Source organism: Carassius gibelio, chromosome B22 (assembly GCF_023724105.1).
Source record: "Carassius gibelio isolate Cgi1373 ecotype wild population from Czech Republic chromosome B22, carGib1.2-hapl.c, whole genome shotgun sequence".
NCBI lineage: Eukaryota > Metazoa > Chordata > Actinopteri > Cypriniformes > Cyprinidae > Carassius > Carassius gibelio.
The window spans coordinates 24,148,524-24,172,270 of NC_068417.1; the positions used below are offsets into that span (position 1 = coordinate 24,148,524).

At 38.8% G+C, this 23,747-nt stretch overlaps 4 protein-coding genes across 7 annotated transcripts; 1 reads left to right on the forward strand and 3 right to left on the reverse strand.

Moving 5' to 3' along the window:
* Positions 1-798: 798 nt before the first annotated feature.
* Positions 799-9,216, reverse strand: LOC127987881 (scaffold attachment factor B2-like). 2 transcript variants are annotated; one of them, XM_052590264.1, is made up of 21 exons: positions 8,876-9,216; positions 8,309-8,396; positions 8,058-8,125; positions 7,724-7,951; positions 7,583-7,636; positions 7,434-7,482; positions 6,224-6,653; positions 5,835-5,881; positions 3,789-3,886; positions 3,552-3,701; positions 3,204-3,301; positions 3,076-3,119; positions 2,904-2,986; positions 2,671-2,816; positions 2,274-2,570; positions 1,934-2,053; positions 1,807-1,840; positions 1,633-1,724; positions 1,484-1,542; positions 1,346-1,400; positions 799-1,246 (listed from the first exon to the last, which is right to left on the reverse strand). In XM_052590264.1, exons 1-21 carry the CDS (start codon positions 9,026-9,028, stop codon positions 1,126-1,128), a joined length of 2,514 nt encoding a protein of 837 aa, XP_052446224.1. In that variant the 5' UTR covers positions 9,029-9,216; the 3' UTR covers positions 799-1,125. The 2 variants fall into 2 exon arrangements, with proteins under 2 accessions (XP_052446224.1, XP_052446223.1); XM_052590263.1 differs by having other exon boundaries at positions 7,715-7,951; positions 8,876-9,172.
* A 2,467-nt stretch (positions 9,217-11,683) lies between these two features.
* Positions 11,684-18,440, reverse strand: LOC127988226 (mucosa-associated lymphoid tissue lymphoma translocation protein 1 homolog). Of its 3 annotated transcripts, none has more exons than XM_052590855.1 (17): positions 18,068-18,440; positions 16,816-16,970; positions 16,555-16,721; positions 16,295-16,425; positions 16,066-16,216; positions 15,799-15,986; positions 15,617-15,713; positions 15,349-15,393; positions 15,224-15,265; positions 14,931-15,134; positions 14,622-14,799; positions 14,463-14,537; positions 14,260-14,387; positions 13,931-14,080; positions 13,665-13,822; positions 13,329-13,466; positions 11,684-12,474 (listed from the first exon to the last, which is right to left on the reverse strand). In XM_052590855.1, the coding sequence occupies exons 2-17, from the start codon at positions 16,950-16,952 to the stop codon at positions 12,025-12,027; spliced, it is 2,439 nt and encodes an 812-aa protein (XP_052446815.1). In that variant the 5' UTR covers positions 16,953-16,970; positions 18,068-18,440; the 3' UTR covers positions 11,684-12,024. The 3 variants fall into 3 exon arrangements, with proteins under 3 accessions (XP_052446815.1, XP_052446814.1, XP_052446816.1); XM_052590854.1 differs by having other exon boundaries at positions 15,340-15,393; XM_052590856.1 differs by lacking the exon at positions 15,349-15,393.
* A 140-nt stretch (positions 18,441-18,580) lies between these two features.
* Positions 18,581-20,577, reverse strand: mrpl54 (mitochondrial ribosomal protein L54). The gene is made up of 3 exons (XM_052590857.1): positions 20,404-20,577; positions 20,053-20,209; positions 18,581-19,025 (listed from the first exon to the last, which is right to left on the reverse strand). The coding sequence occupies exons 1-3, from the start codon at positions 20,522-20,524 to the stop codon at positions 18,893-18,895; spliced, it is 411 nt and encodes a 136-aa protein (XP_052446817.1). The 5' UTR covers positions 20,525-20,577; the 3' UTR covers positions 18,581-18,892.
* Positions 20,578-21,717: 1,140 nt separating this feature from the next.
* Positions 21,718-23,111, forward strand: fam32a (family with sequence similarity 32 member A). The gene is made up of 4 exons (XM_052589168.1): positions 21,718-21,887; positions 22,049-22,187; positions 22,366-22,419; positions 22,519-23,111. The coding sequence occupies exons 1-4, from the start codon at positions 21,820-21,822 to the stop codon at positions 22,585-22,587; spliced, it is 330 nt and encodes a 109-aa protein (XP_052445128.1). The 5' UTR covers positions 21,718-21,819; the 3' UTR covers positions 22,588-23,111.
* The last annotated feature ends 636 nt before the right edge of the window (positions 23,112-23,747 follow it).

Here is a 23,747-nt window from a genome sequence, read left to right on the forward strand (position 1 = left end):
CATTACAAATTCCCACCCACACCAAAAGTTGTACTGCAGTGATTTGTATTGAAATATTAAACGACAGACCGTAACATTACCATGGCAAATTTCAAGCCAGCAATGCTCAATACCCCCAAGGTTTGTCATCACAATGATTAACTGAAAACAGATTCACGACTGTACTCAGAGGTTCAAAGTTGGGACAGCATCGCCCCCTAACTTATAAGATTCTGAGGAACAGCTAAACAATAAGGAACTAGCAGTGTGATTCAGGATATATACACCAAAATAAAATGGTTTTGCTTTCAACATGGGAACTTGAGGGTTATTATTAGATTTATTAGTGATCTAATACTCCAGTGATAAGACTTCCACAATATGCAATCTTTTGCACTTTTGACATTTAAATGTCATGTAGGATGTGCATTTATTTATATTGGTCTATTAAAAACCATAATCCTCCTACACCATGAATAATCAAGACGTTTTGAGCAACTGGCTGGTGGACGTGATGGTAATGTCATCTGTTTTCTCAAATTAGTAATGGAAAGACATCTTAAACTGTAACCAAGACTAGAGAGATGCCACATTATTAGCTGTGCTTGATGACACGACAGTTCACTTTTACTAAATAAACCTGAAATATGAATTTAACATTGAATGATATGCAATTGCAAATGATTGGAATGATATGCAATTGTTAATATTTAGTGTTATATTTCAGAAAATGATATGTACTTGCATTCTCCAGTTCCTCTACTAATGCTTAGACTAAAAGTGCCACCTAGTGGCATCTTCAGAAAACAAGAGCACTCCTTTAAAGAAAACCGCACAATAAATTTATTGAAACACATCAAAAACAAGTGGACATCAAGTTCATGGTGTAAAAGACCGGTTTCATTTTAGCAAAACAGTCCTGAGCATTCACCAACAGAAAGGACTAAAATCTAAAGAGACGTGGAATGGAGAGAAAAAAAAAAAAGGTTGAAATAAAATCTCTACACAATGTAACCAATTGTCTATTAGTCTTTACACCATGAAAAGAAAAGTGGACTTAAAAAAAAAATACAATGCTTGAATGGCAATATACAAGCTGCAAAGTCTCTTTACACACAACACGTTCACAAAGGAAGAGGATGCAAGTTAATAGCGTCGACCAAAGGCTCCACCTCCCTGTATCCCGCTGCCTTGCATGATCTGATTCGGTCGGTTTAAGGCCCCAGGGATCGACTGGGATGTCCCTGTCTGTATGAATCCACCTCGGCTACAGAGACAAATATATTAGTTTCATGCACAACAAAAGAAAACCCCAATGATACTCACTATACTCCAAACAAGACAATGAAAGCCTAAATCTCACTACCTTGCCATTCCACCCCGTGCCATGGGACCCTGTCCCGGGACACCCCGGTCTGCTCCTAAAAAGACAGCGAGGTAATAAATCAGAAAGGAGGAGAACATGCAACCTTTTCTAAGCTTAACAGGTGTTTATTGGACAAACCTTGCCAGTTTCTGTCACCGTCCATTTTACGTCCAGGCTCCCAGTCCCTGTTGTCACGACTGTTAAAACAAAAGCAGCAGCACAAACAGTTGAACGAAGAGAGGTCTAAGACCACAGCACATCAGACAAGAGGAGGGAAAACAACTTACCCGCCTGGCACTGGCCTCGAAGGATTCATTCCACGCTTGTCGTATCCGCCAGACCAATTGTCCCTGCCATGTCTGTCCCGATCAGATAAGTGCTGTGGATGGAGAAAATAGGATGAGATGCCATCCAAATCCCAAATACCAAATTAATTAAGAGCCGTGAAGGACTTTTCTTACCTGGCTGTCTCGGTCTCCTTGCATCCCGCCTCTCCTATAAAAGATAAATTCAATGCAAGTAAATTATTACCGTATAGTAGCAAAATCTATAGATCAAGGGTGCTGTTAAGATATTGCTGATGTTTACCTGTCCATCATAAGGTCATCCTGAAAGCGGCTGCGGTCTCTGTGGTCAAAGTCTTGGTAGCGGTCTTGGCGTCCAAAGCGGTCATCCATGGTCATTCTCTTCATCTGCCAGTCATCTTTTCTGTACATTTGAAAGAGGAAACAGAAAAATTGCATAAATCTAGACATATGACTGCATGGTCGGAACTGACAAATCAACATGCTCCTAGTCACAGAAATTTCCGATAAAAGAATCCGGTCGAGTAATAAGTCGGTTGTGGAATCCTTGTCTTTTACTGGTTTTTCCACAACCTGTGACCCTAAGAGAATTTGGGACTTGGGCAACCCTACCCTATGCATACCTGCCATCCATGTCGTAAGGCCTCTTAAGCGAACGTCGATCCTGTTCAAATCTTAGCTGTTCTTGTTGTCGCCTCAGCGCCTCCCTCTCACGATGAATGCGCTCCTGCTCACGCCGCCGCTCAAACTCTATCCGGAGACGCTCGCGCTCCAAAAACTCACGCTCCATGCGATCCGCATTCAGCCTCTTCTTCTCCACTTCCAGCCAGTTGCGCTTCCTCATCAACCTCTCCTTCTCCTCCCGCTCCCGGAAGAGGCGGATACGCTCTCGCTCCGAATGGCTGTCGCGGTCTCGCTCACTAGAACGTAATAAAACAGGTTTAAAATCAAATCTGAGGGAAAACTGCTAAATTGGTTTTTGATCAACTTTAGATCGGGTTGAGGGGAGGCAGTAGTTACCCAGAGTGTCTGCGTCTCTCCACCTCTCTTATCTCTCGTTCCCTCTGCCTTTGGCGCTCCCTCTCTCTCTGCTCTTTGATCTGGTCAAATGACAAAATGTCCTTCCTGTCTTTGCTGGAGGACTTACGGTCACGGCTCTTAGTGCTCTAAAAAACAAAAATTGGTACATTTCAACACCACCTCCCAAACAACAAGGCACTTAGATTTAAAACTGTTCCAATTATGAAACCTACACGTTCTTTGCTTTTTGTTTTCACACTGATGACCGGCTCTCCTTTCGACTTGTCCATCACAACAGTCCTCTCTCCTCCTGGCTCTGGAATGGCAAGATTTAACCATTAACATCTGGATACCTTAGGATATTAAGGCAGTAACAAACATGAATGCAAGCCATTTTGTTTTTACCTTTTCCCTCAGAGTTTTCAGGCTTCTCGTCTTTGCTCTCAGATCTGTACGGATGAAACCGTATGATGAGAATATTACAGTTATTTGGCATGCAGAGATGTCTCCATATACTATTGATCTACACTTACTTTTCGGTCTTCGAGTCTGTGGAGTGTCTTCTGTCACTGCCAGGCTTTTTGGTATCGTTTTTGTCAGCAGGCTTCTTTCCGGCAGGCTCGTTCTTAGCCTAAATACAGATACAAATCAAGGCTTTGACTACACACCTTGTGTCAATCATATTGACAGCCACCCAACTCTGAAGCAATACTTCATGCACTGGTGCAATCTATAATAAAACGTTTAGAAATAAAGGCCCTTACACACTAGAGAAAGCTTTTGGAAAGTCTGAGTAAAGTCAGTTTGAAATAAAACAGGAATAAAGCGAGTCCTAATACAGAAACGGTGTTAAAGCCTTAATAATAAACTAAACCATTTACCCTTTCAACTGAAATCATCCGTCCATGCAGCTCGGTTCTGTGCAGATGGCTGATGCACTTTGTGGCCTCCTCAGTAGAGCACATCGTAACAAAGCCATAGCAGCGAGCACCAGGGCTTCGGGCATTTGTTACTACTTTAGCGCCAACAACCTGCAAGCAGTGATATATACATATGAGAGCACCATCCCACCTAAGAGCAACCTATTTGTTTAGTTAAGTCTTCTAGAACATGCTGACCTTGCCATATTTGCTGAACAGAGTTTTTAGATCAGTCGCTCTCGTGGTTGAAGACAGTCCACTGACCCAAAGGTTCCTTCCGCTAGCAGCTGCGCTACCTGATAGGCCACAAAAATCAATGTAGAAAAGCCCAGAAACAAAAGCCTTTTTCTCGTTTAAAGGCCGTGTTGCAGGGTTAATTTTTTTTACGAATTTGTGCAATTTGCTTGTTGGTTATAAACATTTAAACTGTTATCCATTGTATTTTATGTTGTTGGGTCACAAAACGGAAAATAATATGAAGTAGGTACTATCTTACAGCGGTCTCCTTTCCCCCACAATGCATTGAATCAGGTCACGTTTGGGGGAGAATTTACCAGAGACCGCCTTGAGCATTGAGAGTGACGAGTAGTATACAAGAGTATTCAAATAGCGCAGATTATAGATAAATAGATAAATTCATAAGATATATATAGATAGACTAGATATATATAGATAGATAGACAGACAGACAGACAGACATCGACCAACAGCTACCCAAACACTCACTTCCCTACAGCACAAGCTTTTCAGCGCAGTTTCCATGGGACAGCACCCACACAAGCACCTGCCAAACACAGCGACAGACACACGGCTACGATTGCAACAACATTTTCACCGGAGGAAGAGATAAACGCTTAGAAACGTCCATATAGCTAGCATGATGCCTTCTATTTCTAAAGTGAAAGTGACATAACATTCGGACAAGTATGGTGACCCATACTCAGAATTCGTGCTCTGCATTTAACCCATCCGAAATGCACACACACAGAGCAGTGAACACACACACACACACTGTGAGCACACACCCGGAGCAGTGGACAGCCATTAATGCTGCGGCGCCCGGGGAGCAGCTGGGGGAGCAGTTGGGGGAGCAGTTGCTCAAGGGCACCTAAGTCGTGGTATTGAGGGTGGAGATAGCACTGTACATGCACTCCCCCCACCCACAATTCCTGCCAGCCCAAGACTCAAACTCACAACCCTTCGATTGCGAGACCGACTCTCTAACCATTAGGCCACGACTTCCCCCAATGCTTCTAGAAGATAAAGTTTACCAGTTCTACAACAATATGACAAAGGTTACCGGTACTTAACTAACGTCATGATCACGGCCACTAGATATAAAGAAAATGTTGATTTTTCACTCTGTGCTATTCAATGACAGTAAAGAATATATGTGTCGTTATTGTGCACTCCTGCTCGTAGACTAGCTCCAGTGCTCATTGCTGCGATGCTAAATGATAGCAACTCACCAGGATACTTCAACTCTCCACTCATTCTCCTCGGACCATGCATTTAATTAGCTTTGACGGACATCAGTTTTTGGCAATTCCTCATTTGCTCTCTCACGTCTGGCTGATTTGAAATTACACGGCTGCGGGAACATCATACATGTTGGTTCTTGCCACCTCTTCTTCATCCCAGTCAGGTTCCAAGCAGGTTTTTGAGCTCATAATCACTATTTCATACCATGACTAATGACTTTGTACAGTTACGCCAAACTTTCTGAGCACAAGGAATTGTAGCTAGATTATTTATTTTATTGCAACGTTACATTGACCTAAAATCGTTTTTTTAAACATGTACCACTTGCATAAACACTGCATCCGTAGGCAGTATTATTCGTAGGGGCTGCCATCATTGTTTCGCATGTTGTGTGACCTCGGAACCTGGAGTACATCGATCTAGTACAAGATACGAGTTCACGGGTGGGAAGTCACGGGTTTGGCTGCCATTCCAGTGCACTTTCACGGGTTTAAGGTTGGAAAAACACGGGTTACAGGTTGCCTGAAACGCGGCATCATACTAGACTGAGGCTACCTTTCCTCTACTTCTCCCCAATGTGACGTCTTCAACGAGTTGCGTAAAAGAACCGTTAATACCAAAAACGTAAAAAACTGGTCTTTAAGACCATTTTTGAGACATTTTAAAAATGATATACATATCTTGAGTGATTTATGTACCCATTGATCGAAAGTGTTGGTTAACCTGCAACATGGCCTTTAAAAATTTTGAGTGCACACCCACCTTTATCATCTGTTGAGTCAGGCTTGCTTGATGAATCCTCATCACCGCTAGAGAAAAATAAAACGGCATAATGAGAGATTGAATGGGCAGTTTAAACCGGATCACCAGTGTTGACAAATACCCACCTAGTGAGGACAAACAACCTCAGGCAATGAACAAAGATTTGGATACTACAACTTGAATAGTCATGTGAAGCCCAATTACGTTAAACATACCTTGGACTGGCAAACCATATTTGTGGTACATTACTTTTTGAAGGTAGAAAATAAAAATAAAATGGTACACGAAATGCGCAGTCGATTATACCTCCCAAGAGCACCCATACTTGTTAACAAAGGAGCCAATGAAACAGAGAAAGCCATTGTTCTAGTAGACAGAAAACAACAAACCTCTTTTTCTGATCATCACCCTCTACAGAGGATTCTTTGACTTCTGAAGACTCAGCAGGTTCAGTCTTCTTGCATTCCTCGACCGCTTCTCCTTTAGATGCCCTTTCCGAATCAACTGCGCTTTCGATATCACGCAAATCTGTTTCGTTAGCATTAGTGGCCTGAGCAGAAGTGCTCTCGGCATCCACCAAATTGTCCGGAATATTTTCTTGGTCCTGGCTTGTCGATTCAATTTCACTTTGCTTTGACGCACCAAGGTCCATTTCGAAGGCAGATGATTCGGCTTCCAAATTGGCGGCCTCCTCGGCGTTAGCGAGGTCCTGCACATTGTCTTCCTCTTTGTGAGAATCCCAGACTGAAGATTTCTCGTCTTCAGTGGTGTCTTCCTTAAGTGGCTCTGATATACAAGACCCGGCTACTTTCTCACTTTCTACGGATTTAACAGGAATAGAATGGCACAGAGTTTAATCACTTCTGAGACATTGCAATGGTTATCGTGGAACTGGACTAGGACGTGGCCCTCTGCTGTCTCATACACAAGCAAAGGCAAGCTACCCTATGAAGAGACTGGAAAAACCAAAGCGAGAACAAGCAACAAGCTTCCAGACAACAGGCCATTTCGTTTCAGTTCACCTGCACCCCAAAGCAGAGGGCAAGCTGTTGACTAGGGAAAGCCACAAGACCTGCACCACATCCGAGTGTCCATCGAATCGTCGACTTTAGTACTTGAAGTGTCCGTGATATAGAAGAAGCAGCTTGAGCGATCTTTACAGGAATTGGGTTTCTTTTGAAACAAGCAAATGGTCCATTAGTGAAATCTCCAATTAACAAACTTTTGAGTCCTACAGCGATTTCGCTTCAGCGCGATCCAATTCTTCTCATCTTCTCTTCGTGGTCTTCTTTAAGCAACCTAGAAACACTAAATTGCATCTGCAACAACCATTTAAACCGAACTATGTGCTAACTGAAACCGATTGCTGGCTCTTTGCATTTCTGCACCTACCAAAAAGAGCATATGAATGACTATAACATGGTTCTAGATAAATATTTAAAAATGTCTAGATGTATAGTCAGCTATGCAGAAAGCCAGTAATCAACTTTGGATTTCCAGTCTCTTTTTCCTGAGTAACCTGATACATTTATTCTATAAGGACCTTATGGCTTCACCCTGACTTTGCAAGAGCAATTTCCGGACAACCCCATACAGTACCTTTTTCACCCTTTGGGTCCTCGCATCCATGCTCACCATCATCTTCCCGCTAAAGGTGGAAAATGGATAAAGATCAACAAAATAAACCCAATGAAATCAGAGAGAGAGAGAGAGAAAAAAAATGTTAAAATATTAACTTGCTTGAATACCTGACAAGGCACTTCCTGGTTCTTATTCCCCTCTGCGTCATTAGTCTCCATTTCCTGAAAGCCAAAGAAAGCGTCACACAATGTGCAACAAGAACAAAACAACGGTATGACTTGGTGATTTTAAAACCTCACCTCCCCTACCTCAGATTTACTCGGGACAACATCAGTGACATCCTCTGCGTCGTGGTTACTTGCGTCATCTTCCCTCAGCTCGGCGTTGTTCTCTTCGTTCGATAGCGTGTCTAGGACCTCCTCGTCATATTCGTCACCCTCAGGCTCCTCTCCATTGCCCATATCAGCTTCATCCAGGACATTCATGTCCATAATATCCATCTCATGAATGTTCTCTGGAATAGCATCCGAGTCCTCCTAAAGGAAGTGAAGGAGACTGTTAAGTTAAGATGAACTTATGCAAAATAACCCAAACCCAGTTACTTAAATCATCTCCATCAACAACTTTATAATGACGAAGCACCTGGCCATCAACAGAGTCCTCCTCAAGGGTGTAATCTTCAGGCTCATCAGGTTCACCTTGTCTCTTTCCTGTAGAGAGAGAATGAATAAATGCATGCTTGCGTGCATATACATTATATATATATATATATATATATATATATATATATATATACAAATTTTTGTTTTATGTACATTTTCGAAACACAATGATGTAGTAGTTAAAAAAATATAATAGCTTGAAATAAATTACACATCAAAACACATTTTTACCTTTTGGAGTTCGCCGAGGTGTTTTTTTAGGCGTTATCTCAAGGTGTACAATGATCTCATCAGGATTTCCACCCTCTTCTTCAATGGCCTGAAAACGAAAGTATGATTTATACAGTCAAATACAAGCATAAAGGTCATCCATTTCCCCATTCTTTGCAGCTTCAAAACAATCAATCATTATTCTAAAACGACACCCTACGCTTCATTCATTCATTGCATTTTACAAAAGCACTGAATTCAGAACATCCTGCAGATCTAGTTTGATGTCTGTACCAGCCAGACAGCTGTGCGTAACAGAAAGTGTTATGAAAGCGTATGCATTTTACCGGTTGACAAATTACCAGTAATAACCCAATACAACCTACAAATAAATAAATATATAAATAAATACAAAAATAATAAACACACAGAATACATCTCATTAGCAAAAGACAAAAAAGAAGCAGAAATCACCTATAACAGCACGTGATGTTACTGCAGTACCAGTAACGTGTGCATGCAAAGCATGTTTATACCACAAACTGCTTCAAAATGATTTGATATGTCTATATCTGGTGTTCCACTTGCCTTTTTGAGTCTTTCTGAAAGCAGGCTCTTATTGCCCGTGATGTCGAGGTTTCTGCGCTTCAGCTCGGCCTTCAAATCGATCACTCTCAGCTCCGATAATTTACGCACCCCCGCCTCCACGGGCCCCACATCTGCTGTCGAGGAGTCTGACATTTTTTCTGGTTGTGAGAACGTTACGGTGGAAGCAGAAGTCAATCTCTATCCCGCGCACTCACCGAATTTTAGATAAAGCGCGATAAACAGCGTTTCTCACTCGAAGCAAAATGGCGCAGTCCGCTGCAGCCCCACGCATGCGCCTGCCTTGGGAATTTTAGGCGCATGCGCGCAAACGTCACCGATTTGACATGAGCGCGGGAACGATATTGTGGCGTAATTTATGCTTAAACGATTTTTTTCTTATGAAATGGTTTAATATCTGGTGGAATGACTCAGTCCCAACAGCTGAGTCCTTGGCCATCTTCAAGAATCGGCTAAAACACATCTCTTCTAGAGGTGGGCAGATCGATACTAATATCGATAATATCGATACCAACGTTGGTATCGGTATTGATCGATACCAACGGGAAAATATCGATACTTAAGTTTCAGTTTCTCTCGTTTTGCCACCTGGCCGTGTTTGTCAAAATGCTGCTGCTGTCACAGAGCAGAGCAAGCTCTAAGAGTGCTGCTCGTGCTCGACACTGCTCTCCGCCCCCTCTCCTGTGTTGTACCGTCACGTGACTCACCACTAGCGCTACCACCAGCAGTCAGGCGCGCGCACCGCTCAGCCGCGCATTTCTAACAGCAGTCAGTCAGAGGCGGAGAGAAAGAAGAGCGTTGTATGGCTGTATTTTCAGGCCGATCTACCCTTTTTGTGTTAGCTGTGAAAGGGATACTAGTTTCTATATTTAAACTTCACCTAGATGTGCACCAGAATTAATTATTTTTTATTATTTTATCAATAACTGATTCTCCAAGAGCAGTGGATATTACAAGGCGCCTATCAGAAATGATTGTGAAGGACCTGCAGCCTCTTTCCATAGTGGAAGATGTCGGCTTCAGGAATTTTGTATAAGGAGAATTTGTTTTACATTGTGAAGTAAAACGTTGTGACTTTAAGAAAACAATCCTGAAAAGAAGTGCACAAGAGGAGAAACATTTTTTTATTAACATGCTACTTGAAAAGAGAATTTGTTTTTACATTTTTTATATTTGTGAAGTAATCATTTTGTAACTTTGTTTATTTAAATATATCAGAAGTAACCAAAAGTTGTTTCTGAACAAAAGCTTTCGTAGTACTGATTAATAACCCAAAATGCAAATCACAAAAACAAATTAAAAGTCATGAAAATTCATTTAGATTTAGGTTGAAGACGCATCCACCTTAATTATTAAAAAGTATCGATATTGGTATCGGTATCGGCGATACTGGCCCTGTATTTACTTGGTATCGGATCGATACCAAATCTAGCGGTATCGCACACCTCTAATCTCTTCCATCTTTTTTGACCCTCTACCTCCAATTCTACTATCTTAAAAAAAATCCTGGCACTCTATTTACTAACTGCTTGTTTTCTTTAAAAAGTAAACTAACACTAGGGTTTCTAATCTTTATGCAGTCTATTTGATTTATTTTTACTTATTATACAATTAACAAAAGCAAAAAAGGCCTCTTCCACTAGCTCTATTTTTTCTATTATATATGTTTTCTTTTTATTTATAAAATAATAGCACTTGTTTTAGCACTTGCATATCTTTGCTCTTTTGCTGATTTTGATTGCTTCCATTGTCCTTATTTGTAAGTCCCTTTGGATAAAGTAATCTGAAATGACATATATTTCTTGTGGCCAAGAGTTAAATATTTTTATAATTATGCAAGCATTTGCTATATTTTGCAAATAAACACCTGACCATACAGTTTTGAGTTTATGACTGTATATATATGCCCATGTCAGGACTGCATTTTCATAATAATAATAAATGTTTTTTGAGCAGCAAATCAGCATATTAGAATAATTTATGAAGGATCATTGACACTGAAGACTTAAATAATGATGCTAAAAAAAACGCTTTGAAATCACAGGAATAAATAACATTTTAAAATATATTCAAATTGAAAACAGTTATTTTTAAATAGTACAAATATTTCACAATATTGCTGGTTTGCTGTATTTTGGATCAAGATAATGCAGGTTTGGTGAGCAGAAGAGACTTCTTTAAAAAACATGAAAGATCTTACTGTTCAAAAACTTTTGACTGCTCGTGTATATATATATATATATATATATATATATATATATATATATATATATATATATATATATATATATATATATATATATATAAAACAATACATATTATTACATTCTCACAAATTATGTTGTGGCCATGAAAAACTAAGTGAACCGAACATATCACCTCCAGGCACTGCATGGATCAACAACCCTGTTGATCTTGAAACAATATTCCATGCAACCAATCAGAATTGAGAGATAAGATTACAGGAAATGTCAGTTTTAGCCGCAGAGTTAGGTGCTTTGTACACCCTTGTTATGCAACTATCATTTCCCTCTGATTTTAGAGATAAATTATGGGTAGGGTTTGGTTAAGGGTTAGGAGAAGGTTAGGTTTATCACAAACAAACCAGACTTGAAAGTAGATTAGCGTTTGTGAACTTGAAAAACATGTATTGACGTCTTCCAGAATTTGATACAAGGTACCTTCTGATGTTCATTCATGTTTATTTCATGCTATAACTTGTAAAGAGGAAGAGATGATCAGTTCACATGCTGCTTGAACTGAGGAGCTACAGCGATCTGTCACGATACATTAAAGAGCCACAAAAAATATTTATTGTTTGAATTGCTTAAAAATGTACAAAATTTGAAAGTGAAGACTTTGTTTCATACCCAAAGTAACTTGCTCTGTCTTGTCTGTCGGCATGTTGTCAGTTTCCTATTTGCTCTGCAATATATTTTTCACTGAGTGAGAACACTTGTGGCATGAGAGCAGTCTTGCAACAGTGATGAAGGAGGCGGGTCTTTGCGAAGGATCAGTTACATTACATTCACAAGCTTCTGTAACATGGCAGGTCGGGTGGAATATAACAAAACCATACTGTAACATATACACTGTAACATACAAGACGCACAGCTTTGAACACTTTCTTGCTAAAGGGAATTTGGTAAGTTGCTAAATTGAAATTGAAGTTCCTGAGAAGAGGCACTAGGCAAACTCTTGATGGCGGGAGGCTCTTCGGATTCAAAGAACTCAGGACATATGGTTTCCTCTGGTTCATTCTTAAAACTAGAGAGTGTGGGTGATTCCATGGATCCCTGATAGTAGGACCAGCATGTAGATGCAGATCCGATGGAGGAAGGGCTTGAGTCGGGTAGGCTAGCTCTGAAGCTTTCACTGAAGGATGGAGACTCCATTATACTGGACATTTGAAGGTCACAGGAGGACCCTGAGAGATTTGTAGGACCCTGAGAGAGTCGTGGCTCGTGGAGGTTGAGTTTGGACACTAAAGGTTTGCCTACACTAACCCTTTGCTCTTCCAAGAGCTCCTCATCCAGATTAGTGTACTTGTAGTGTAGACACACAGTAAATGAGAGCTCTTTCTGTGAGGGGAAAATCAGAAAGATATGCCTTATCATACACATATAAAACATTAGATATACAGGGGTTTGACAAAATAGTGTGAACACCCATTATTAATCAAATTTAATAATTATTAACCAAACAAACAAAGATTGTCATTATCCTGTATTTAACTTTTCATCTTCTATATTCTCTATTTTGTAAATCAGTTTACAGGTCGTGTTAAGTTGTGCTCAGCAATGTTAAGTACCAGTGCTTGTGAAGCGGATGACATGTCAGACTTCCAAAGAGAACAAATCATGGACGCTTGTTGAACATTAGCATCTATAACCTTAAAAGCTCATTTTTTATGACTATGACTGCGAACACAAAGTATGGCATGACATCTTCAGCTAAATTAGAGCAGTGGACAAACTGAGGGTGACTAATAAGGGTCGTTGAACACTAAGAAGAACTGTGCCCACACAACACATAACTACTGTTACAACCTTAAAGTAAGTTTCCACAAAAACCAACCACACAGAACTTCACAAAGCCAACATCCATGATATCGCTGCAACTGTTAAAGTTATAATCAGAGACACCAATTTTAAAATGTCAAAATGATGGTATTAAACCTGGAAAGTTGGAGCACCAAGATGAACTATAACATACGCTCCGGCCAGACAAATCACCTGACATGAATATTGGTGAAAAGCAGATTCCCTTCTTTAACTTTTCTGAAGAGAATATTCAGAAGTTTTACCAATCCATTTTAAGTAGGTTGGAAACTGTATCAAAGGTTAATGGTGGTAAAAGACCTAAAGGAAATAAAATGTCCCTGGTGTTCCCTTATTTTGACCAATCCCTGTATTATATTGTGTGCATATTGTACCTTGAGCCTTTGCAGGGCACTAATACGAGTAAAGAGCCGAGGTTGTTCCGGAGGCAGTAGATCATCCATGGACAGTAGTAAGCTGCCAGCCTCGCGAAGACTCTCCTGATTGCTGTGCTTCAGGTCTACTTCAGGACCCTAAAATTATATCATTGTGAAAATTGTAAACAAAGCTTCTTTGCCTACAGGTTTGACAATCAACCAAAGATACACCAATCTGAAGCAATTGAAGCAGAGTAGTAGACCATGGAAATTCATTCATAGGACAGCAATTATTGATGCATCTAAGGACTGACTCAACACATTCTTTGCCGGTCTACAAGAAAGTCAGTTTACCTCTGTAAAGTCAGAGAGCTGAGCAGAACAAGACACAATGTCTTTAGGTGTCTCCAATATCCGAGTGTAGATTATCATGATGTTGGAGTACTCTGCAGCGAAACCTAGCTGTACCCTGACACCACATTCAAACCGAAGACAGCGGCTCTCTGGGATGACTGGAACAATTTACACAAAATCATCATGTTTATCATCATTTTATCTACAGCCAAAGTTATTTGCATAAGGATCTAAACTAAAGGGGTTTTATTTTAAACAGCTCTCACCATGTGCGATGGCCCACTGTAAGTTTCGCGTTGACGCTGTGACTTGGCATGCTGGAGCCTGAATGCTGTCTGTCAGGGCACGACGCTCCGAGAGATTACTGCGCAGCTCTAGAGCCTGCCGACCACGAGTGATTTCACACCTTCCCATGTCTGAAATGGACAGTGACTCTGTAAAACTGTGTGGTCATGCTTAGTGTCATCAGTTTTTTGCTAAGAAGCCTATGGCAAAGATGTGGCTTAACAGTCATAGCACATTTTGTAAAAAATGTTGTCTGAAAAGTAGTTCAAACTAAATACCAACGAAGATTTGAACATCTTTAACCCCAAACCTTCTGCTACTTTGTCAAGTATGACCGAGACCTTCTCTGGCTCCATCAGTCTTTTCTTAAGGAAGCTCATGAAGATTCCATTGGAGAGATCGTCTTTATTTACTTCAAATGCTTCGGCATCAACACACCTGAATCCAGAATGTGACAATTAAAAGCGCAATTTCTAGAAGTCAATACTATTATTGTCATTGCTTTAGACTTACGTTGCATAACCGAACACTATGTTTGCGGTCACTCTCAAGGGGCCAGGTTGTGGGATGCTCTCATCATTTGGGTTTCTGAATGAACACGACAGAAGTCAGTTTCAAGTAAATTCTTATGCACAATATTGCAGAACTGATACAGTTATCAATCAACCACACCGTTTCCGACACATGTCCAATAGAAAGACGTTAAGTCCCGTCTGGCGCTCTTGCATGCGATGTAACACGTCCTGCACCCAGAGGCAGTGCTTGAAGGTATAAGAGGCTGGAGCATCGATAGGTACCATGAAACTGTTCCCATAGTTCTCATAGCCATGGCCAGCAAAGTACAACAGCCCTTGAAATGGTGGACATGGATGAAATGATCCAAATGTATTTCATAAACAAACAATCAAGAAGTGTAGAACTTAGTAACTGGCCCAATCTTCCATAGTTTCAAAAATCCAAATGGTGCATCAAGGAACTAACCATAAACGCCTCGATCCAACAGAAGCAGGAACTCAGTAACAGCACTTTGCATCTCCTGCCAGTTGAGGTTTAGCAGAGAGACGACTTTAAAGTCTAATTGGCGTAGAAGGTTTGTCAACTCGTGCACATCCGCCATAGGAGCTCTCAGTTGCTGGTGATGCAGGTAGTTCATGTTCCCAATAAGCAATGCTACCTTATCAGTGGCTGTACATTTGTGAAACAACAAGATTAAGATTTCAGATCCTTTACAAGAAATGCCGAGAGTCACCAACACACTTCTGCTTATCACTTACCAAAACAATCACCCATTTGCCTTGGACCCGCATCAGACGCACCTGTAAAATATAAGATGAATGTGAGTGACAAGAAATTATCAGCAGATGTGTTGAAATCATACGGTTAAACACATCTTGCTGACCTAGTTTTGGTGCTTCCCATGAAACATCAGGGAAGGAACCAGGACCTGAGTGAAAACAGACCATGCTATAACAAAAAATCTTTGTTCGATTTGTTTCACTTTTTTTCAGGTTTTTAAATCTTCTCTTAAAACCTACTTTTTTCTTAAGCTTTCAATTCATTGTGATATCATGTCATGAAATCCCTGCTTACGGTTTTTAAATGTGCTATATAAATAAATACAAACTTTTATGAAACAGTTATGAATCATTTTGTCTCAAACACCTTACCGATGTTTACTTGAACCTGATCACTCCATGCTTCATGATAGAGGTTGTAAACCTTGCAAGAATATATACCTCTATCCGCTGTGGTTATGCATGGAATCTGTGGACAAGCCCATACAGATGCTTAAGTAAGTAAATTCAAGTGAATTACTCTATGCATTCAACTGTGAGCCTTTCGTGAGTACCTCTAAGATGCTTCTAGTACAGTTTGGCATTGGCTGTTTGTTTAAATACCATTGGAACTGGGGAGGCGGGTTGGCCCGAGCAGCACATTCGAGATAGAGAGCGTCTCCCTCCACCAACTCTTGAGGCCTAGGTTGCTGAGTTATATACAACCCACTACCCGACGAAGGGAAGTAGCCACTATTGGAACCTGCAATTGACGTAATTGATCAGTAATAAAGGAAATCGGATTCATTTCAGACTCAGCTTAAAGTGAAATCTTCACATGCCTGCACTTGCGCCTCCAGACTTTGCTAGACGTACATGGACCCAGTTGGAGAAGACGTACTTGTCCCCAGAACTTACACGGCAGATGTAGTGGCCCTGTTGAGCTGAACTAACAGAATTCAGCACCAACTCTGGCCCATTGCCTCCTGGCACCTACCGAGAACATAAAGAACCAGACTAAGGATAATATTTCAAATCAGCAGGTTCAGTTGCAAATTGAGTGCACCAGACCTCATCTTTGCCTTTGAACCACTGGTAGGTGAGCTCCACGGGTCCAACTGCTCTGCAACTCAGAACCACGGGACTTCCCTCGGGTACCCGTTGACTCTGTGGTTGCTTTGTGAAATCAATCTGCTCCATCACTACCCAACAACACAAACAACACCAGGGTGATATGACTTAACCTCTTCGGCCTTTGGCTTACCAGACTAAATCATTAACCACAAAGGCACACAACAGTGAGGATGGAAGAACAGTTGGAGATTAGCTACCATGTGTAGTGAGATATCCAGCAGCCTCTCTGTGGTCGATTTTCTTCAAGCACTGAAGCAGGAAAGCCAAGGTACACCCTCTGTCTGATAGAAGGGCAAGCAGGGATCGGCCAGGACTGCCATTTGGGCTTAGCACTTTGAGTGAGACGTCAGTCAGCTCTTTCTCACTACAAAGAAGTAGGTTATATCACTGTGAACTGGTCATAACCATGCACAATATTGGTTAGTTATTCCACATAATTCAGGCTGTAACAGACCTACCTATAGCAGAACTGTGGATGCTCGGCCACTGCCTTTGCTAGCCGTTTCCAACCACCCTCTGGATTGTCTAACATGTAACCAAGTCTGTTTAGCACTGCCTCGCTCAGGGTTTCTACACCCAAATTCTTGTCCTCCATTACTTGGTAAATGATTATCTGAGAAATAAATGAGAAGAGGTTTATTCAAATTTTTCTTCAGACGTGAATGTTTTTCAGTTTTTAGGATTTAGTTTTAAGCATTGATGTAATTTCTACGATAGGTATCAGTGTTCACGATTTTTCAAAATAAACTAGAAATTAACTTCCAAAACTAAACGTTTACAAAACTATGAATTTCCTTACAAATATGTTTTTGCCCAAACCCTATCACAAAAGGGGAAGACATGATTAATGTCTAGCCTCTCAAACAATATCACATAATATCAAAACAAGAACTAAAAAAAAAAAAAAAAAAACCTACTCCATACTGGTATTTTTTGGTGAGGACTTAAATAGGGAAATGTGTAGGTGGTAGGCTATAATTGTCCAAAAAGAAAAAATCCCATTTAAATGCTACAATTCTTGAATGTTTTGTCCATCAAATAAAAAATTGGCAATAATAATAAAAATTAGATCTTAATCTCGACATTCTTGGAGTAATCCAAATTTGAAAGACAATGCTATTAAAATGTTTTACTTCAATGTAATTTTTTTTAGCACGAATATAAAAATTACATGTACATATGAACATGGGGTTTCAATCTAGATTTGTGAAATGCTTCTCTTTTCTATAATCTAAGAATTATTTTAACAACACACACACACACACACACATATATATATATATATATATATATATATATATTTATATACACACACGCGTACATTTTAAAATTATATTTAAAAAACACATTAACACCAAAAAATCTCAATACGTGTTTTATATTAACGCTAACTTGTGCCTGTATTAAAAGAACCCAACATAGGCTGTAGTAAAATGAAAATGAGGAACCGAATGCACCCTTTATTTTTCTATATACGACACATTTGTCAATGCTATAACAAATGTAATTTTAAATAACCAACCACGCGGGTAATTTATTAAAAGTTTTAGTTCTCCATCACATCATAGACATCACGATTAAAAAATCTCGATATAAATTATTGACTTTAGATCCTAGATCTAGGTCCGATTTCATTTCATAAAACGAAATACATACAATAAAAGGCTCCTAAATATTTAATCGACAAACGGTACACAAAAGCACACTTACCTGTTATACAGTAATTTAAACACCAGGAAGTGAGTTTACCCCGGTTTTTTAACACTTAAGACTGTCAAGCGACCGCAGCACAAATACTGTTTTTTAAAAAGAATCGCTCACTGCAGACAGCACGCATTCAACAATAAATCAAATCAATCGGAAAGACGCTAAATATCAGTTTAACTTATTTTTTATCAGTTACTGCGAACAACGATTAACAAAATCAGTATGGTAAACATCCGTAGCAGCTCTCGTTCAGTCAGTAGTTCCTCTTTCTGTGATGTATTTGCATGCACACCCCACATAGCGAGCAGCACGAGCTTTTTACTTTCATCTTCTCTCGACCTATAGCAGCAAACCATCATCATATACATGAGAAGCTCCTGCTGAAGGGATGTGACCGGTCACCTCACATAACTTCCACAAAATATACATACACAGATACATTCATCTAGTTAACAATTAGACTCTTTAACAATTTCTCTTTGCCATTTCCAAGTTTATCATGACTATAAAAAAATGCCTTTTTTTGATATTTTGCATTAGAAATTTTATTTTTCACGCGGCAGAATTGAGAACAGAAACACAACGAGGTTAACAGTAATGCAAAGAATGATAACAAAAATACAAGCACTTGATCCTCAGACACAGTAGATCCAACACAACCAGCAAAACTGAAAAAGTTCACTTGTTTTTGTCAGCACGGATTTGTTCGTTACACTGGAAGAGTCCCCTCTGAAGAGAAACGTATCTCAAGCTGTGCCTCAGGTGATGTCCGCTGTGAATGCTGGGAAAGCAAAGGCTCTCCAAGACGCATGATTCTGTCCAAACCCTCTACATCTTTTTGCCTTTATGCAGTTTATTATGTCTCCAAATATGCTCCTTCCTTAAAAGCTTCCAGTATTCCCGACTGTCTGGTTCCAATTCGTTGAGTTTTTTGGGGGGACCGAGGTCCAACTGAAACAACCTGAAACAACAAGAGAAGAAAATCATCTGAATTGATTAGATATACACTTGCAATTGTGATGGGGAAATCTGATTTGTGACAACAACAAATAAATAAGGTAGCATGAAAAATGTAATTGTGATTTTTTTTTTTTTTTTGGTAACACTTTATTTCACCGTTACATCTATAAGTTGATTATTAGCATGTATATTACTATAATATTAACCATGTATTAGTGCTAATTAAGCACATATTAATGCCTTATTCTACATGCCTAATCTTACCCAATACCTAAACTTAACAACTACCTTACTAACTATTAAATTAGCAGAAAATTAAAGATTTATTGAGAAAAATCATAGTAATTCGTAATAAACAACTAATAGATGTAACTGTAAAATAAAATGCCCCCCCCCCCAAAAAAATTAAATTAAATTAATTTAATTAACAAATTTAAGATGTTCACTCAGAATTTACAGGAAAATAAAGTGAAAATAGCTAAATGTAAACTCAGAATTCAGAGGAAAAAAGCTAAGAATTTTAAGATATTTTTTTTTCCGTGGAGGAAACATGCTTCCATAAATCAATGCATATATACAAGAACCAACTAGGGCTGCACGACAATGACAAAAATCATAATTGTCGTTTATTCCCTTGAAATTGTTATTGTGGTTATTAATTACGATTATCACAATTGAATGATGTGTATACCATTGTTTGATGGAACCGCATGCTGTACTTTTATAGGAAAATAAATAAACTGAAAAACCTTAAGTGCTTTTAAGTGTATTAAGCCTCAAATGTCAAATATACATCAGATTGGTTTCTTCTTTAAGTTATATATAAAAAATAAAAAAGTCAGATTTGAATGGCATTATAATGTTATACTAAAGCAATGGAAAAACCCTTAAAATAACATGTAGAAAGAAAAAAAAAACATATCTTAAGCATGCAGAATAACCGTCTATCCATAATTTTAATTGTGATTAGAAATTTAGAGATGAATTGTGCAGCCCTAGCACAAAGTAAAATACACCATTGATCATACCATTCTGGATATTCCTCCCTGGGTTTAATAAGCGGGTCCTCGCCTTGTTTGAAGATGTTGACTCCAACTGCATGTGTACAAAGTCTCACTGGATCCTTACAGACTTCTGGACCCTTAAAAACTTCCTTCACCATTCCTTTGCCTTTGCCTTTGGTGACTAAGAAAGGCAAGAATAATATTTGACAAAATAAAATAACCATTCAAATATTTTATAATGTGAAATATATTATATAATACAAAAACACAAATAATCGTAATGTTTTGAAAGTTGGACCTACAAGGTCAGAAGCTGCAGGGTAATGTAGACACTGTATGTACACAAATACAAAATTCATACACGGCACACCTTACCTGGTTTCTTACTAGCATAATTACGGGACTGAATCCGTAGAGTGTTAACTGAAAGCTCATTATAATAATTAAAAACAGGCAAGTTTATCCTCTTAAAACAATGAAGTACACTGTAAGCCATCGTGCCTCCTCGGACCTTCCACCATGCTTGTCTCAACTACTTCTTCTTCAGGTTTTAAGGGCAGTTTGCATCCTAAAAGTTGCATTACTGCCATCTTCTGGAATTATATCACTCCTACACCGATGAAAACCTCAAATCCTCTTTATTTTTAAGGAAGCAGAACAGATATTTTCTTCCTTCCTTGACTTTTTCCACCACATTGTAATATGTCCTTTTGTCCTCTTTCCCAAACAATACTCTTCATTGGCTTGTCTCGACAGCTTTATGTTTGTGTCTATAGTTACCTTTTAATTTAATGGGGAGTTTGGTTAATCTGTCAACTCTCTCATTTCCCATTATTCATTTATGTGCACGAATCCACATTAATACAGCATCTGCGCTGTTCTGCTTTATTCTCATCTCAATTAAGTAACCATCATTTCATAGAGCATGGACGTGAAGCTGCAACGCGCATGCGCACTTTACGCACATGTTGACAACCCTCATTGTTTCTAATAGCGCTCTTTATCAAGCAGAACTCTAAAATATAAAAGAAATAGAAGTAAAACCACATTATTGAGCTTAACCGGCCACTCGTGTTCTCTAGAGGGCAGTAAAACCGAGGCTATTTAATAAATATCATCTAGGAGTGTTCTAAGCCCTTTATTATTTAATATTATGATTAGCTAATGATCTATTTGAAGAATCGCTTCCAGGAATTAATACGGCTTTGTATGCTGATTATGGGATAATGTGGAAAAGAGGAAGACATGTATCTTTTAATTTGGATAGAATTCAAAAAGCAACAGGGATAGTAGAAAGACTGTCTTTAGAAGGGGGTTCAAATTTTCATTATCCAAAACATATTACCAGACATTTATGTCATTCATAACATACGTAAGGGAACAAGTAATTTTAACACATATACGAACAGGACGTTCAAATCTTACCCAAACACTACATTATAGGCGAACACTAGAATCATTGGAGCATGTTATGATGATATGATGATCAGCATATGAAAGAGAAACGCATCAACTTAAAGATGAATCACAATCCTTAGGAGTTAAATAATTTTCTTTAAGCAGTATTCTGAACGGTGGTCCACATGGAGGGAAACAAATAAGTGCAAGCATGAGATTTCTTAAGAATTGTGGAATAATGAACAGAATATAAGATTTAGATGGGATACGGTACAGTCTCTTCACACTTCATCACAGTAGGTGGCGGTATGTTCATATGAAGTTAGTTCGCAACCGGAAGAAACATCGTCTGTTCGTACGAAGCTGCTAGTTGCTAGAGAGGAGCTAGCTAACATGTCGGAGTACAAATCGGTTCAAAAAGGCTCTTTAAAACTTAAAGGGGTCTCTTTAGCAAGTAAAAAGTATGTATTTGTTACCCTTAATGCTTACCTAGCTGTATATTTTCAGCTCTGTTGTGCCTTCACGATAGCCGTCAGCTGTTATGCTAGCTTTGTGTTGTTGTGCGTGTTGTGTGTACGTTATGTGTATGACTAGAATTTACGATTGTTGTTTTTTTCCATAGGAAAAAGAAGAAGGAAAAGGAACGGAAACGTTTAGAGGAGCAGGTTTTGGCCACTCAAGACGAAGAAGGTACGCCGAAAGTTTATGTTGACAAAAGGACCCCAGCACAGATGGCATTCGACAAATTACAAGAGAAAAGGGTGTGTATGATTCATTATTTTATATTATATGAGACAAGTAGTTAATTGATTTGTTTTATGATCATTTCAAAATGCTGAGCAATGGAATTACGTAATTTTTTCTCATTTAAGCCTTTTCACTGACAGAAATTGTGGTTTGACTTGCTGTTTATATTCTCTCTTTGTATCCTTTTAACAGCAAATGGAAAGAATCTTAAAGAAGGCCTCCAAAACACATAAGAGAAGAGTTGAGGTGAGGCTGTCACTACTAATGTCCACCTTCATATTTTAGGTAGCCTGTGGTTTTTGTGTGTGTGTGTGGGTGAATAACCATATTTTTTGTGTGTTACAGGATTTCAACAGACACCTGGACGCATTGACAGAGCATTACGACATTCCCAAAGTCAGCTGGACCAAATAAATATCAATGGATTTTCAACTGGGTGCTTTTAGAGTCCAGAGCGATTTCTTTCTTTTTTTTCTCCCCCATTTTAATTTCCCCTTTGGGATGTAGTAAAAAATATTCCATGTACATTGGAATTTTGTTTTTTAAATCGTCTATTTTAGATTTTGATTGGGTTTTGTTTATTGTCAGGCTTGACCCCCAAATAAAGAGTCAAGTCTTTTATTTGGTACATGTAGTCTTGGCCTGAAAACATGTTTTGAAATATTGTAACAGTAGACTGCTGGTTTAGATGTAACTTGTTTCATATGCTTCCTCTGGCCTCAGTACTTTATTTTATTTGCCCTAAAACAGCTCAAGAATTTAGATTCTCTCTTTTTGCTTGACCATCTGAAGTCATGGATGTCTTGTTAATTTAGTTTTATTTTTATTTTGTATTCAACACCTATGATAACTTTAAATTCTCCTGCCCCTATGTGAATCAAGTGTAAATAACCTGGTTCTTGTCTTGCCTGTGAAATAAAGCTTGATAAACCAGTTAATGGTCTGGTTAAGTCTAGTTTCGTCCGTTTGAGATCGTTAGCCAAAGTAAAATAATGTATGTCTTGTAAAAATAATGAAAGGGGAAATTCATCCAGTTATTACATCAAGATTGGATTATTGCAATTAATTAGTGCTGCCAAACGATTAAATAAATTATCAAAACAAAAAAATTTCTGAAATTAATCAGGATTAATACCCCTAGTTTTTACATTTTAAATAAACTTTTACATTGCAATAATTTCATATTAAATATTTGAATAAATGTACAAACAACATAAAGACTATTTATTTTTAATATTTGTTTAATGGCATCTTTTTTTTTTTAAGACTGAAGGCCAGTAAGACTGATACCAATACTAGATGTCTATAAAATAGTCCTCTCCCCCGCTAATATTTAACCATTGACTATAGCCATTCAACATTACAACATAACAAAGTTATCTATTTTAACATTTAGAGTTAGACTCGTTTTAAAAATGACTTAAGTTCACCAGAGACATGCAAAAGCAAAAATTATGCATTGTATGGGGGTTTATCAGAGCAAACAGCATGGCATGTGTGATGGTACCAGTGACGTGAGATTATTTTGGCATTGTACAGAGATGACGAATGAGAAGTCCATGGTTATTAGATCA

What these genes read in the sequence shown, in the direction of transcription:
- LOC127987881 (XM_052590263.1), bottom strand. Translation starts at nt 9,028, where the DNA reads ATGTCAGACTCCTCGACAGCAGATGTGGGGCCCGTGGAGGCGGGGGTG. An exon ending in CCTTACGACATGGATGGCAG is followed by an intron (nt 2,054 to 2,273) that starts GTATGCATAGGG and finishes TCAAATGTACAG; the next exon opens with AAAAGATGACTGGCAGATGA. An exon ending in CGGTGACAGAAACTGGCAAG is followed by an intron (nt 1,401 to 1,483) that starts GTTTGTCCAATA and finishes CTGTCTTTTTAG; the next exon opens with GAGCAGACCGGGGTGTCCCG.
- LOC127988226 (XM_052590854.1), bottom strand. Translation starts at nt 16,952, where the DNA reads ATGGAGGACAAGAATTTGGGTGTAGAAACCCTGAGCGAGGCAGTGCTA. An exon ending in ACCAAAACTAGGTCAGCAAG is followed by an intron (nt 15,266 to 15,339) that starts ATGTGTTTAACC and finishes TATATTTTACAG; the next exon opens with GTGCGTCTGATGCGGGTCCA. An exon ending in GTTGGATCGAGGCGTTTATG is followed by an intron (nt 14,800 to 14,930) that starts GTTAGTTCCTTG and finishes CACCATTTCAAG; the next exon opens with GGCTGTTGTACTTTGCTGGC.
- mrpl54 (XM_052590857.1), bottom strand. Translation starts at nt 20,524, where the DNA reads ATGGCTTACAGTGTACTTCATTGTTTTAAGAGGATAAACTTGCCTGTT. An exon ending in TTATGCTAGTAAGAAACCAG is followed by an intron (nt 20,210 to 20,403) that starts GTAAGGTGTGCC and finishes TGCCTTTCTTAG; the next exon opens with TCACCAAAGGCAAAGGCAAA. An exon ending in AGGGAGGAATATCCAGAATG is followed by an intron (nt 19,026 to 20,052) that starts GTATGATCAATG and finishes TTGTTGTTTCAG; the next exon opens with GTTGTTTCAGTTGGACCTCG.
- fam32a (XM_052589168.1), top strand. Translation starts at nt 21,820, where the DNA reads ATGTCGGAGTACAAATCGGTTCAAAAAGGCTCTTTAAAACTTAAAGGG. An exon ending in GTCTCTTTAGCAAGTAAAAA is followed by an intron (nt 21,888 to 22,048) that starts GTATGTATTTGT and finishes TTTTTTCCATAG; the next exon opens with GAAAAAGAAGAAGGAAAAGG. An exon ending in ACAAATTACAAGAGAAAAGG is followed by an intron (nt 22,188 to 22,365) that starts GTGTGTATGATT and finishes TCCTTTTAACAG; the next exon opens with CAAATGGAAAGAATCTTAAA.